The sequence below is a fragment of the Oryctolagus cuniculus genome, chromosome 10 (genome assembly GCF_964237555.1).
Source record: "Oryctolagus cuniculus chromosome 10, mOryCun1.1, whole genome shotgun sequence".
NCBI classification, from domain to species: domain Eukaryota; kingdom Metazoa; phylum Chordata; class Mammalia; order Lagomorpha; family Leporidae; genus Oryctolagus; species Oryctolagus cuniculus.
This window is the reverse complement of record NC_091441.1, coordinates 90,996,522-91,009,443: the sequence shown is the minus strand read 5'-3', so window position 1 is coordinate 91,009,443 and position 12,922 is coordinate 90,996,522. Positions and strand designations below refer to the sequence as shown.

At 41.6% G+C, this 12,922-nt stretch overlaps 1 protein-coding gene across 13 annotated transcripts in view; it reads right to left on the bottom strand.

Moving 5' to 3' along the window:
• The window catches only part of CFAP20DC (CFAP20 domain containing), a 343,042-nt gene extending 332,265 nt beyond the window's left edge, over nucleotides 1-10,777 (bottom strand). For 11 of the 13 annotated variants that reach the window (XR_011379498.1, XR_007921887.2, XM_051852253.2 and 8 more), the window contains exons 1-3: nucleotides 10,316-10,777; nucleotides 7,565-7,654; nucleotides 4,281-4,374 (exon numbers count right to left, since the gene is read on the bottom strand). Coding sequence is in view for 9 of the 13 variants with exons in the window: in XM_051852253.2 (XP_051708213.2) it covers nucleotides 4,281-4,374; nucleotides 7,565-7,654; nucleotides 10,316-10,336 (205 nt within the window). In the remaining 4 variants the exon portion in view is untranslated. Of the gene's footprint in view, nucleotides 1-4,280; nucleotides 4,375-7,564; nucleotides 7,655-10,256 lie in introns of all 13 variants that reach the window. The other 2 variants (XM_051852254.2, XM_070050663.1) reach the window with 2 other exon arrangements.
• Nucleotides 10,778-12,922: the final 2,145 nt, after the last annotated feature.

Below are 12,922 nucleotides of genomic sequence, written 5' to 3'. Positions count from 1 at the left end.
AAGAGGGCAGCCTGCACCACAAAACCAAGTCCATCAAATAAATAAAAATTAAAAATGAGAGAGAGAGATCGAGCAAGCGAGCAATTAGGACACTATTGCAATATCTGAGATAGGAGAAAATGACCGGGGTCATAGCACAGGGAGTGGCAAACAGTTGTCAGACTCTCAATCTATTTTAAAATATTGTCAACAAGATCTTCACGAGCGACTGAATCTAGAGAAAGAAAAATCAATGCTGATTTAAGATTGTTTGGTATGAGCAATTGAAAAGACAAGTTGCTAACAACTGATGGAGCCATCCTGTGGGAAGCGGAGTTTCTAGGTGTAGAGAGAGGAGTTAGATTTGAATGAACCACCCAATGGACTTTGAAAGAAGAGCAGTGAGGTAGGAAGAAAACCAGCAATGGGGGCATCCTGGAAGAAGGGCAAAGAAAGTATACCAAAGAGGTGTTAGCTTTCTCAAATGCTGCTGATACGTGAAGTAAGATGAGGGTGACAAACAGGCCACTGGATTCAGGGATCAATAGTGACTCAACAAGAGTGATAAGGTCCAACCCATTGATGGGTTTTAAAAAGAGGAGGTCATGATGAGATTTAGTCTGTGGGGGCATGAGGAGACTTGAGGAACCTCATAAAGAGGACCTCACCCTTAAGAGTAACTGAAAGTTAAGATCAACACAAGGCTTTGGAGAGGACACACCTATGATTTGGATACCACAGCAGAGAAACTGAGCCTCGGACAGAAAGTCTTGGAGAAGACCCCGTAAATGACAGACATTTACATGTGACACAGCTGCTTCTCACAGGGGCAACTCCATGTAACAAGCTCCAGAGAGGAGAAGCAGAGAATGATGTGTTTAACTGGTCAGTGATACAGTCAATGATCATTATCAAGTCCAGCTGATTACAATTAAAAATTATAACTCAAATCCTCATAGTTTCATAATTGGGCAAATTTACCAAGCTTACTGAACACCCATGACACACCAGAAACTAAGGCAGGTGTACAAAGAGGATGATTCAAGATCTTTGCTCTGGAGAAGTCTATAGTATGATCATCAATATCACACTTGTTTTATGTGATAGGTGCTCAATGAATAAAACTTTGATTTTATTTAGAAGCTCTCAAATATAATTCAGAAATACTACTATTCAAAATGAAAAGTTAAACATTGAATTTCATTATTAAATGTTCTTCCTAAAGCGCCTAATGGAGCTGAAAACACTTAAGAGGAATCTAATGTCAAGTTTGCATAAATAAAGTGTATATTTACTCTTAAAATAGGAACAAATAATGGTAATTGAACTTAATTTAGAAATGTTAATTGAAAGTTAATTGTTTACTCAAGCCAAGCCATTTAATTTAAATTTAACCATACCAATTTCACACAGGTCATTTTATACAAGTAAAAATTAATTAATTATAAATTTTTTATCAAAAATTCCAAATAACTAATCTTGAAGGCATTAGTGCAACATAGTCAATATGTAAAATTTCATCATTATAGTGCTGTATGTGCTACAGAAAAGCCAGATTAATTTTTAATTACATGATATTGTAGAAGAAATACATTAAAAGACTTCTGTTTCTTCAAATTAAAACCATCATCTTTCCACTTAGCAAGGTAATTAAAACACATTAGACCTGGTTTGTTTCTAAAAAAAAGAATAAAATAAAATCCTTATTTGGGATGAGGGGCTTGTATGTAGTCACCTAGCCTTCAGTGGAAGAGGAAACATTCTCAGAGCCAAACAGAAAGGTCACTGGATGGGACTGACTTTTATTAATAACTAGATCATGTACACAGATGCTGAGGGCATTAAATGAGTATACAGGTGAGCATTATATGCCCAAGAAAAGAAGAAAGCAAAAGAACTGACAGTGGCTTAGAACAAAGTCATGTTCCTAAAAACCAAATGTACCTGTCTCACAAAATCAGCGTCCTTGGGGCCGGCATCCTGGCTCATTAGGTTAATCCTCTGCCTCGGCACCAGCATCCCATATGGGTGCCAAGTTCTAGTCCCGGCTGCTCCTCTTCCACTCCAGCTCTCTGCTGTGGCCTGGGAAGGCAGTAGAGGATGGCCCAAGTTCCTGGGCCCCTGTACCCGCATGGGAGACCAGGAGGAAGCACCTGGCTCCTGGCTTTGGATTGGCGCCACGCGCTGGCGGCAACACACCAGCCATAGCAGCCATTTGGGGGTGAACCAACTGAAAAAGGAAGACCTTTCTCTCTGTCTCTCTCTATGTCTAACTCTATCTGTAAAAAAAAAAAAAAAAAAGGGAAATAAAATCAGTATCCTTAAAAACACAGACTGTACATCTTGTAAAAAGAACAAACTACAATTTCAGACTAGTTTCCCTGGTTCATCTTAGTTCACCTCATTTATAATTATGCATTTATGTGGAAATACAAAGAGATCTACTATTATTCACACACACACACACACACACAATTAGGAACCATGATTTTAAAATGGTAATTAATAAAAATCCCTTTAACAATGATGGTCTTTTCTCTTTGAGGTTCTATTATTTTGTTTTAGAAAGAAACACTGGCAAAACACTTTAAAATCCTTCATTTTCCATCTATAACTTCTATGGCTTGGTTTATTTCTTAGAAACCTAAAATATTCATAAAGCAGTTTGTAATGCTACATAAAACACAGAGCCTATGTAAGTTTAGAACACTGAATTAAAATTAGAAGAGCAGGGAGCTGGTGTAGTGGTGCAGTGCCTCCTGCAAGTGCCAGCTCAAATCCCAGCTACTCCACTTCCAATCCACCTCTCTGCTAATTTGTCTGGGAAAGCAGTGGATGACAGTTCAAATACTTGGTGCCCTGCCACCGATGTGGGAGACCAGATGAAGTTCCAGGATATTGGCTCTTACAGCCATTTGTGGAGTGAACCAGTGGATGGAGGATTGGGATCTCTCTCTCTCTCTCCCTCTCTCTGTCTCTCTGTGTCACTCTCCCTTTCAAATAAATTAATAAATATTAAAAAGGAATTAGAGGCTCAAGCACTAACACTGGTCTTTTCACAGGGTCTGGTATACAGCAGAAGAGTCCATAAGCGTTCGCAACAAATGAAATAAAAAGAAGTAAATGAAGATTGGAAAAAGGCAGTATTTCTGTGTATTTGCTAAATCACCTGAAATCTATATTTAAAACACAGGACACAGCTGACAGAAAACCTACCTAATCATTCTGACAAATTATATTTCTTCAGTCACATAAGTTTAATCAAGGTTTAATCTGGTGGAAGAGCCTTGAATTTTAACCCCAACTCTGCCAATAACTGGGTTTCTGATCACACATTTTAGATTATCTCTCAGGTTTTTTCTCTTTCAAAATGCTTATCCTAAATTCCAAAGCAATTAAGAAATGAAATCTCTTTGGACTTCTGTCAAATCATACATTCTTATCTACAATTATTAAATATTAATGTTACTAAAGTTATATGAGTTATTCCATGACCAAACAATGCCTTTTGTAACATTTTCTGATAAATTTAAAAAAAATTTATTTATTTGTAAGACACAAATAGAGAGAGAGAGAGTCTTCCATCCACTAGTTCATTCCTCAAATGGCTGCAAAGGCCGGAGATGGGCTGATCCAAAGCCAGGAGCCAGAAGCTTCTTTCAGGTCTCCCATGGAGGTGCAGGGGCCCAAGGACTTGGGCCATCTTCCACTGCCTTCCCAGGCACATTAGCAGGGAGCTGGATTGAAAGTGGAGCAGCTGGGGACTCAAACTGGTGCCCACATGGTATGCCAGCACTGCAGGCCAGGGCTTTAAACTGTGGTGCCACAGCACCAGCCTCATGATAAATGCTTCTATCACAAATTATTTTGCTATACTTTGGGCATTCCTAAGTCTATTTCAAAAATTTGCCTTAACTTCTTGATCTCTTGATGATGAATCAACATTAGTCTGTTCATCCTTTAAAAGGGCAATTATAAAGAAGAAATAAGTTAAATGCAAAAATCCTCACAAAGTCCCTAGCACACAGCTAATATTCAATAAATACATTATGATTAAGTCATTAAATAATTTTATGAATCATAAAAATACTTCTATATGTCTATTAGACAGTGAGTCAGAATATATTTTTTTAAAAAGCCTAACAGAGTGCTCAGTAAACAGTTACTTTCTAAATTAAAAAAATATGTATCAGGTAGCTTTTTACCAACAATTGCCAGTAGAAGTCATACTAAGAAGGCTGTTTATGAGACACAAAAACATAACTTTAATGCTGAGGTTTGATATTAAGAATGCTACTTACGGATTTGTTTATTCTCCTTTGGTAATTGAATTCTGTTTGTTTGGCTGCTGCCTTCCAGAACAAACACAAAACTTTTAACTTCTTTATCAAATTCCTATAGAGCAAAATGAAAACAGTGGTAATTGAAACAAATCCCATTTCGCTTTTACTACTAAATCAGTACTGCAAACCTATAGGAAAAAAGTACCATGTTCCAAAGACTTAATAGTAGGCCTACAGCTTGATGATACTCTTAACCTGAGACTTGGCATGAATCAAAACACAGAAGCCTCACCAAGGCTTTGACAGATGCTCAGACACTTTTCATCCATGTGATAAAAAGTTTACCAACTTCAGAGTGTTTCCCAAATTACTAATCTGAGGGCCGTAGAGTTTACTTAGAGTTCCTATTCTTATTTATATGCATTTCTGTCTAACAGCACAAGGTTCTACATCACTCTCTGTCATAGTAAAAAAAAAACAAAAAACATCTAACCTACAGTATAACAGTCTAGAAGGCCCTTTGTTTCAGGTTCTGGCTGGTATACAATTAATCATTGCATTACTTGACCCCTGCTTTAACTATGAAATTCTATATAACATTTAGATAAAATCAGTTAAGAAATGTTATAATCAATGATACCTAAAAAATAAAGCAGGAGTAGAAGAAAACAAAACAAAACAAACCTAGAAATAAAAAACTAGCTATATATAAGTCCAATTTCCAACAGTCAAAGTGCTAATGTGAATGGTTCTTTTTTAATCCTGGAGCACATTCCCAATTTCTGAGCATATTATCACATTAAAATTTTTCACAAAGCCTCCCACTCTTCAATGTACACTTGCATTCTTTTTACGCAATGTTCAGAAATGCACGGTAACTAATTAAGGAACACTTAAGCAAATTTCTGTTATGTCCACCACAAGAGCATCTCCACGTATTTGAAATGAACACATATGCAGCAACTATAGCATTTATTACATTGATGCACAAGGTAGGTAGACACTCAAAACCTTTCAGTAATGTACCAAAATTTCCACATGGTCCTATACCCTTGCTTTACGGTCCACATCCATGATATGGTCCCTATCCAGTTTTATAAACCTCACATCCTATCTTGCATTTTCCCTCACTCTCTGCATCTTGGCTTCAACTGCCTCCTTTCAGTTTCTTGAAAATTCTAAGTTGTCTCTTGACACAAGAACTTTGTACATGCTTTTCCCCTTGCATTCAACACACTCCTCTCCAATAGCCCTTCTGTGTCTCTTAAGCTCTCAGAACTCATTTCTCAGAGGAAACCTTTCCTGATTCACTGGCTGTATCCTCTCATGGTACCATTTTTCTCTTTCACAGACACAATCACTGCAAATTTGGGTTTACCTTCATGCATTTGTTCTCACATCAATAATATGGCTAAACAATTACCTATCTCTTAAGGTTACTGTTAAGATTACACAGCATATGTAAAGTGCTTACTGCCAGGCTTGGCAAACAGTAAGCAATTAATGATTGCTTCAAAAGGTATCAACACAGGTATCTTTTTTTTTTTTTTTTTTTTTTTAACAGGCAGAGTGGACAGTGAGAGAGAGAGAGACAGAGAGAAAGGTCTTCCTTTGCCATTGGTTCACCCTCCAATGGCCGCCGCAGCCGGCGCACTGCAGCCGGTGCACCGCGCTGATCTGAAGGCAGGAGCCAGGTGCTTCTCCTGGTCTCCCATGGGGTGCAGGGCCCAAGCACTTGGGCCATCCTCCACTGCACTCTCTGGCCACAGCAGAGAGCTGGCCTGGAAGAGGGGCAACCGGGACAGAATCCGGTGCCCCGACTGGAACTAGAACCTGGTGTGCCGGCGCCGCAAAGTGGAGGATTAGCATATTGAGCTGCCGCACCGGCAGGTATCTCTTGATTATAAGAGAAGAGAAACACAAAATGATAGGGATGGATAGAAGTTTTTAGACCTAGTGGCAGCAAGCCACTAGTTGATACCAGATGGTTAGTTGATACCAGATGGCTCCTGTTTTCCCTGTGAAATAGGAATGACATTGTTTAGACAGTAAAGTGGGTTTGTCCTAGTAGTGGGTTGTGGCTGGGGTAGGGATTTTGGTAGTTGATAACCTGAAGATAATGGAGAAATTATGGCTGAGAGATGACCGCAGGAGAATTTCCTGGGCCACTTATATTGGATTATGATATTGTCATTATGAAACATGGCAGACACGTTCTTCAAATGTACTGAGGAAAACAGATGCAGGCTGGGCTTTTCTTCAGTTGGAATTTGTTAGGTGGGCATGATGAAAGGACAAGGAACAAAGGCATACAAAGGTCTTAATCAGAAAGTGACTGGAACTATGGACTTGGGATACTAGGCTGGAAAGAAAAGGAAGTAAAGAGGGGCTGGCACTGTGGTGCAGCGGGTTAAGCGCTGGCCTGAGGCACCGGCATTCCATATGGGTGCCGGTTCTAGGCCCGGCTGCCCCTCTTCCAATCCAGCTCTCTGCTATGGCCTGGGAAAGCACTAGAAGATGGCCCTAGTCTTTGGGCCCCTGCACCGCGTGGGAGACCCAGAGGAGGCTCCTGGCTCCTGGCTTTGGATCGGCGCAGCTCCAGCCATTGAGGCCATCTGGGGAGTGAACCAGCGGATGGAAGACCTCTCACTCTGACTTTACCTCTCTCTGTAACTCTGTCTTTCAAAAAAATAAAATAAATCTTAAAAAAAGAAAACATTATAAGAAAAAGTAAAGGAAGTAGAGAAAGAGAAAATAAATAAATGAATGAAAGAAAATTCAAGAGGAAAACCAGAATGGCCAATGGGCTAAGGGTCCCAAAAAATCAAAGAACAAACACAGTGGGAATAACTGAGCAAGTAACCTTAAGAATCAAAGATTGAGGTCAGAGAGGGATGTCTCAGTGTCTCACTTAGTATTTCAGAGGTCCTGCAACTGGTGGTGATAAGGTCCAGAGTGTGACAGTAGGACCTGAAGCAGAGTGAAAGAGGTCATTAAAGAAAAAAAAAATCAAGAAACCGAGAAGTCCAGGGCTGGAAGAGATATCATCACAGATCCAAAAGTCCTCTAAAAATAAGAAGCAGGACAGGGAGTACAGAGAAAGGTAACGAGTTGTGAGTCAAAGTCTTAAAGTGAGGAATGGTGTCCGGAAGCACAGCAGCCAACAATGTCATCTAAGGGTTTTGGAATGACAGAACAGGAAAAAAACAGTTCTGAAATCAGATCAAGGCCTTTTTTTTCCCCTAAAACCTTCACTCATATTCATTTCCAGGATTAATGTGTCTCTAATTTCTAACACTTACTTTCCAAATCACAGATGGACTGCCAAGGATCTTCCATTTAGCTCCAGGATTTTTGCCCTGTGCACTAAAGATTTCAACAAATGCACCTCCCTAGAAAAGAAACACAAAATATTTAAAGCAGTGAAAGACAATGCTAAGGGAGAAAGGGTATGCACCACATATTCACAACCAATGTTCCAGGCATCTGTCAGTTAGGCAGATCTGGGAGGAAACATTATCCCTGTTATTATTCCTACTTTATACCTTGATTGTATCTAAGCTGCAACCATTATGATTTGAGTCACCTTGGATTAATGGTTCAAGGAAGTTATCTTTCAAGTATGATAAACATTTAAGGTGTCAGACAAACTTTACGTGTGGAATTCACTTACTTAACATGTGTAGATTATCCTGACATGAGACCTAGAATAAAAGTTTTTAAACTCAGCCGGCGCCGTGGCTCAATAGGCTAATCCTCCACCTTGCGGCGCCGGCACACCGGGTTCTAGTCCCGGTTGGGGCGCCGGATTCTGTCCCGGTTGCCCCTCTTCCAGGCCAGCTCTCTGCTATGGCCAGGGAGTGCAGTGGAGGATGGCCCAGGTGCTTGGGCCCTGCACCCCATGGGAGACCAGGAAAAGCACCTGGCTCCTGGCTCCTGCCAGGATCAGCGCGGTGCGCCGGCTGCAGCGGCGGCCATTGGAGGGTGAACCAACGGTAAAGGAAGACCTTTCTCTCTCTGTCTCTCTCTCTCACTGTCCACTCTGCCTGTCAAAAAAAAAAAAAAAAAAAAAAAAAAAAAAGTTTTTAAACTCAATTCTCAAAACCAGGCAAAAAAATTCTGATAATTATTTCTGAATACAAGATTTCTAGTTGGACTGACCAGAGCTCCAACACTGACATTTTAAATATCTGATCTTGGAGTTACTGAACTTTTTGATTCCTCATCTGAAAAAATGGATTTTCTTGCACCGCAAAAGGCAATGAACAAAACACATTCAGCACAATACTTGGCAAACAGCCAAGGGTTCAATTGTGTTAGCAAAGATTATTCCAAATAATAGGAAACAGTTTACAACCAGACAATAAAAAGGCCTGGGAAGATGTTGGGGCATTCTTACGTTGAACATTCCTACAAGATTTTTATATATTTAGTACAAGTTAACTATAAAAATCTGCACAAGAAAAATACAATCTGTAGAAAGGCAGACTACTTGTTCCCATAATAAACCTGAAAACATGAAGGCACATATAAAAACATTATAATATTACTGAATTATTAAGCTTTAAGGAATTTATAAAAAAGTGAAGTTAAACAAGGCGATTATCACTGAGGCAAAGGACTTATTGCAACAACTGAGGACCTAAAACGAAGACTAAATATGGTTTGACTTGTAGGCAGCACATGAGAAAATCTGTCTAATTTTCACAAAGAATTTCCAGCTTTTAATTCTTCTCAGTAACAGAAAGATATTTTTGCTCCTGGGTTTCAACACATAATCACGTGAAGTTAAAACACCTACTTTGTTCTTCCTTAGGCAGTATTATATTCAAACTGTACAAAGGATAGAATTACTACAGCTTCTCAGGGCAGGTCATATTGCACTATACATCTTAAATTTGAAGCAGCTTTTTTTTTTTAGAGAGAAAATTTGTACATTTGGTAAAACAGCAAACTCTTTCCACTTCTTTTTGCCTTCCAATGTTTCCAAGTTTCCTGCAATGGGCACAGGCTTTTTTAATAACAGACTTCCCATACCTGAATTGAGAACAACTCCCTAAAACTGTTGTATCCCATTTCATGGTATCTCAAGTGGGGCAGAAGAAAGAGAATGGCAGAATACACTGAGGACAAGAGGAGTTTGGCCACAGGGGTAAAAGCAACAAAGAGATGGAGACCAGGGGAGGGCTCTTCAGGCAGAGGGGGCAAAGTGCATCCTCAAAGCAGGCAGAGCCGGGATGGTAAACAGGGCAGGGGTGACTTCAGGGACAGTGAGGTGGGGAGGAAGGAAGACAAAGGCTAATGGAGATACCCAGCGGAGGGAGGAAAGCAGACCATGCGTTCAGACACATTCAGATACTCAGGGTGACTGATCCTCAGAGAGGAAGGTTTTTTCTTGATGGATGATCAAACAGCCTTATACTACATGCATCAGAATCACTTGGGGGGAATATGTTACAAAGATAAATAAACTAACCCCTCTACAGAGCCCCTCATTCACTAGGAATGGGGTAAAGGGGAACTCTAGCATTTTACAAGTACCCCAGTGTCGCAGATGTACCCCAGTATCTGACAGTCACTGACCCCCTCCTGCCAGTTTTAGAAAAAGAAAACAGCAGGTAGGCTAAGTGTTTGTGTTCTTGGTTTAACCCATTCATGAACACACTCATTCACTCTTCTAAATGGCTTCTGAGTCCAGTGTGCATCAAGGAGCACCACAGGCTTTGGTTCAGGGCCCCGCACTCCAGGTTCTGACTCAGGCCTGGGTGGAGTTTGTCTGAATTTTAATCAGAATCGGACAATTCACACAGCTTGAGATGCACTGAGCTGGAGAGGGAACAAAAGCCAAACCACTTGCTTAGGCATTGGGTCTTGGATTCTTTTTTTTTCCTTTCATTTTTTGAGTCAAGGCCACTCACCCACCAACTCTTGACCCTGAAAAAGGACTTGTGAATCGGGGAGAGTGGGCCTGAGGAGCGGGTATCACCAACTAACCTCACCCAGGAGGAGAAAGGCGAAAGCTACAGACAGGTCGGAGAGCCGTTTTGGATTACCTGATACTCATTTTTGAACATTCCTGTAGGGGGCCTGGGACTTGGGGGGGACACAGAGTTCAGGGCTTCCAGAGACTGGCGTGACCCTGACCGCCTGAAATTGGACGGCGGCGGGAACCCAGCAACCCGATGGGCGGGAAGGCCTTCGTGCTCGGCCCGGCCTCCGTCAGGTTCTTCTCAGCCTCTCTGGCTTCTGGTCAGCTCCAAATAGGGCGCCCGACCCGCATCATCTCGGCCCCCGCTTCGGTGTCCAGACGTCTGAAGAGGGCGCAGCCGCCTGCGCGGGGTCTGGGCCGTCCCTGCGGCGTGAGTGTGCGCAACCTACGTGACGGAGCTCCCGGCGCCGAGCCGCGGAAAACCGCCCCCTCGCCACCACCAGGCCTCGGAGTCCAATCGGAGGAGGGCGGGGCCGAGCGGCGCCTACATTCCGGCCGCGCCCATTCGCTTCCAGGATGCGCCTGCGCGTTGCGCTGTCTGGGCTTCTCGCTGACGGGCGCGCCTTGACGTAGCGTTGCCCAGGCAACCGAGAGACGCTTCGAGAAATGCCGGAGCGCTTTCGCGGCGACCTGCGCTCTTGTTGGCGAACTGTGTCTGACTAAAAAGTCTCACCTTAGCGTTCATTTAAGAACTACCGGGGAGCTAGACTCTTCTTGAGTACCTGGCACGTCGGCTTGACCTTCCCTTAGGTAAATCTGATAACAGGCTGCTGAAGGATATAGTCATGGAATTGTGAACCCTCGTGCGGGCTTTGGTTCAAAGGTTGGCAAACTTGGGTTCATTAAGGACATAGTAGGGTCCACTGAATCCTAGTTTCAGAAGGCTCTAGGAGGTGTGAGCATTTACTCAAGATCACGGCACACTTTCAGAAGCCAAGGTTTTTTTGTGAAAGTAATATTTACTTCATTCCATTTTTAGGTCAGAACCGTTCTCACATAGAAAATATTGGCCAAGCAACTGTGGCTCAGAAAGGTTAAGTAACTTACCCAAGGTCTTATGGCTAATAAGTAGTGGCACTGGTTGGGGAACTCTTGTCTGATGCTATTCTCGTGGCTGCTTTAGGGCAGGAGGGTTAATAATCAGACTTCACTCATGGAGTGTCTGCTCAAGGCCAAGTGATAAATAGGTTCACAACCCAGTGAGGGAAGTTTTAGTCTTGATTTGGAATATACTGCATGGTAACGCTGGTTTCCATTATGCCTGAGTCTAAAGCTTATTAGATTCCACTTCACCCAAATGCTCCAGAGATTTTTTTTTTTGTCCGCACCATAAGCCAAACTGTGGATTATGTAAGGGGTGTGGAAATGAATGGTACTTGGACCTGCTCCTTATGAGAGCCAAGAAAAGCGGATAAGTACAAACTCACATAAATACGTTAATTTTTAATAATAGATAAAAGCAAGGCCATTGCCTTACAATGTGTAAATTCTATACTGTCTGATTTCCAGAACTGAAACCTAGTTCAACAATTTTTGTTTTTTTGCAGGACTCTGTGGGGATTAGAACCAAAAGGCATGGGCTTTGCCTTGTAAGATTTGTTTTTTTTAATCTATGGAAGACATTTACCCATTCACTCATTTGACCAATAGTTTGTACAGACACACTATGTTTCAGATACTATGCTAAGAGGCTGAGTGTACAGTGAATAATTCCACCTTCATGGAGCCTCGATATTAATGCAATGACAAAAAAAAAATGAACAAGCATATAATTACAGCCTTTGATAAGTGCTTTGATTACAATGATAAGAAATCACATTGCAAGAGTATGTTAGTTTCCCATGGCTGCTGTAGTAGATTCCCACAATCTGAGAGGCTTAAAACAACAGAACTTTAAGTCTTTCCTATTTTGGGGGGCCAGAGGTCCAATATCAAGGATCAGTAGGACTGAATTCACCCTGGAAGCATTAGAGGAGAAGCTATTGTTTGGCTTTTAGAGCTTTTATTGGCTGTTGGCGTTGCTTGACTTGTGACTGCATCTCTCCTATCTCTACCCTCATGGTCACACTGCCTCATCCTATTTACTGTGTGTCTTCTCTGTGTGTATCTGATTAGGAGACTTGTGATGGCATGTAAGGCCCACTTGCGCAAAAGTAACTGTTTTATTTCAAGATCCTGGATTCAGTATCTTTAAAGACCCTTTGTCCAAATAAGTAAACATATTTACATGTTCCAGGAAATAGATGTGGATGTCTTGTGGCTTATCCCAACAGTTCATTTACATCATAATACAAAAGCAGATTTTGATAAATGCTGCAAGGGAGGCACATGCTTATCTTAATTAATAATTATCATCTATTTTCCAACTATTAAAAGGTAAATTCCATGAGGGCAAGGATGTTTCTGTGTTCCTCATTATATCCCATCCCACAAAACACACCAAACACCGGAGAAAGGGATATTTATTTTCGGGTGGCAGAAACCCGACATCCTGCCTCCCTAGGCACGGGAGAACAACAGCCTGTATCAGGAGAAAAGTTCTTAGCTAGCTTTGCAGAGGTAAGGAAGTGAGAGCAGCAAATCCTGTTAGGGTGAGGGTGGAGCTGACACTTGTGATTGGGCCATTTGGTTATCTGACTCTAGTAAGCCAGGCGGGGCTTAGGAAGCTGGT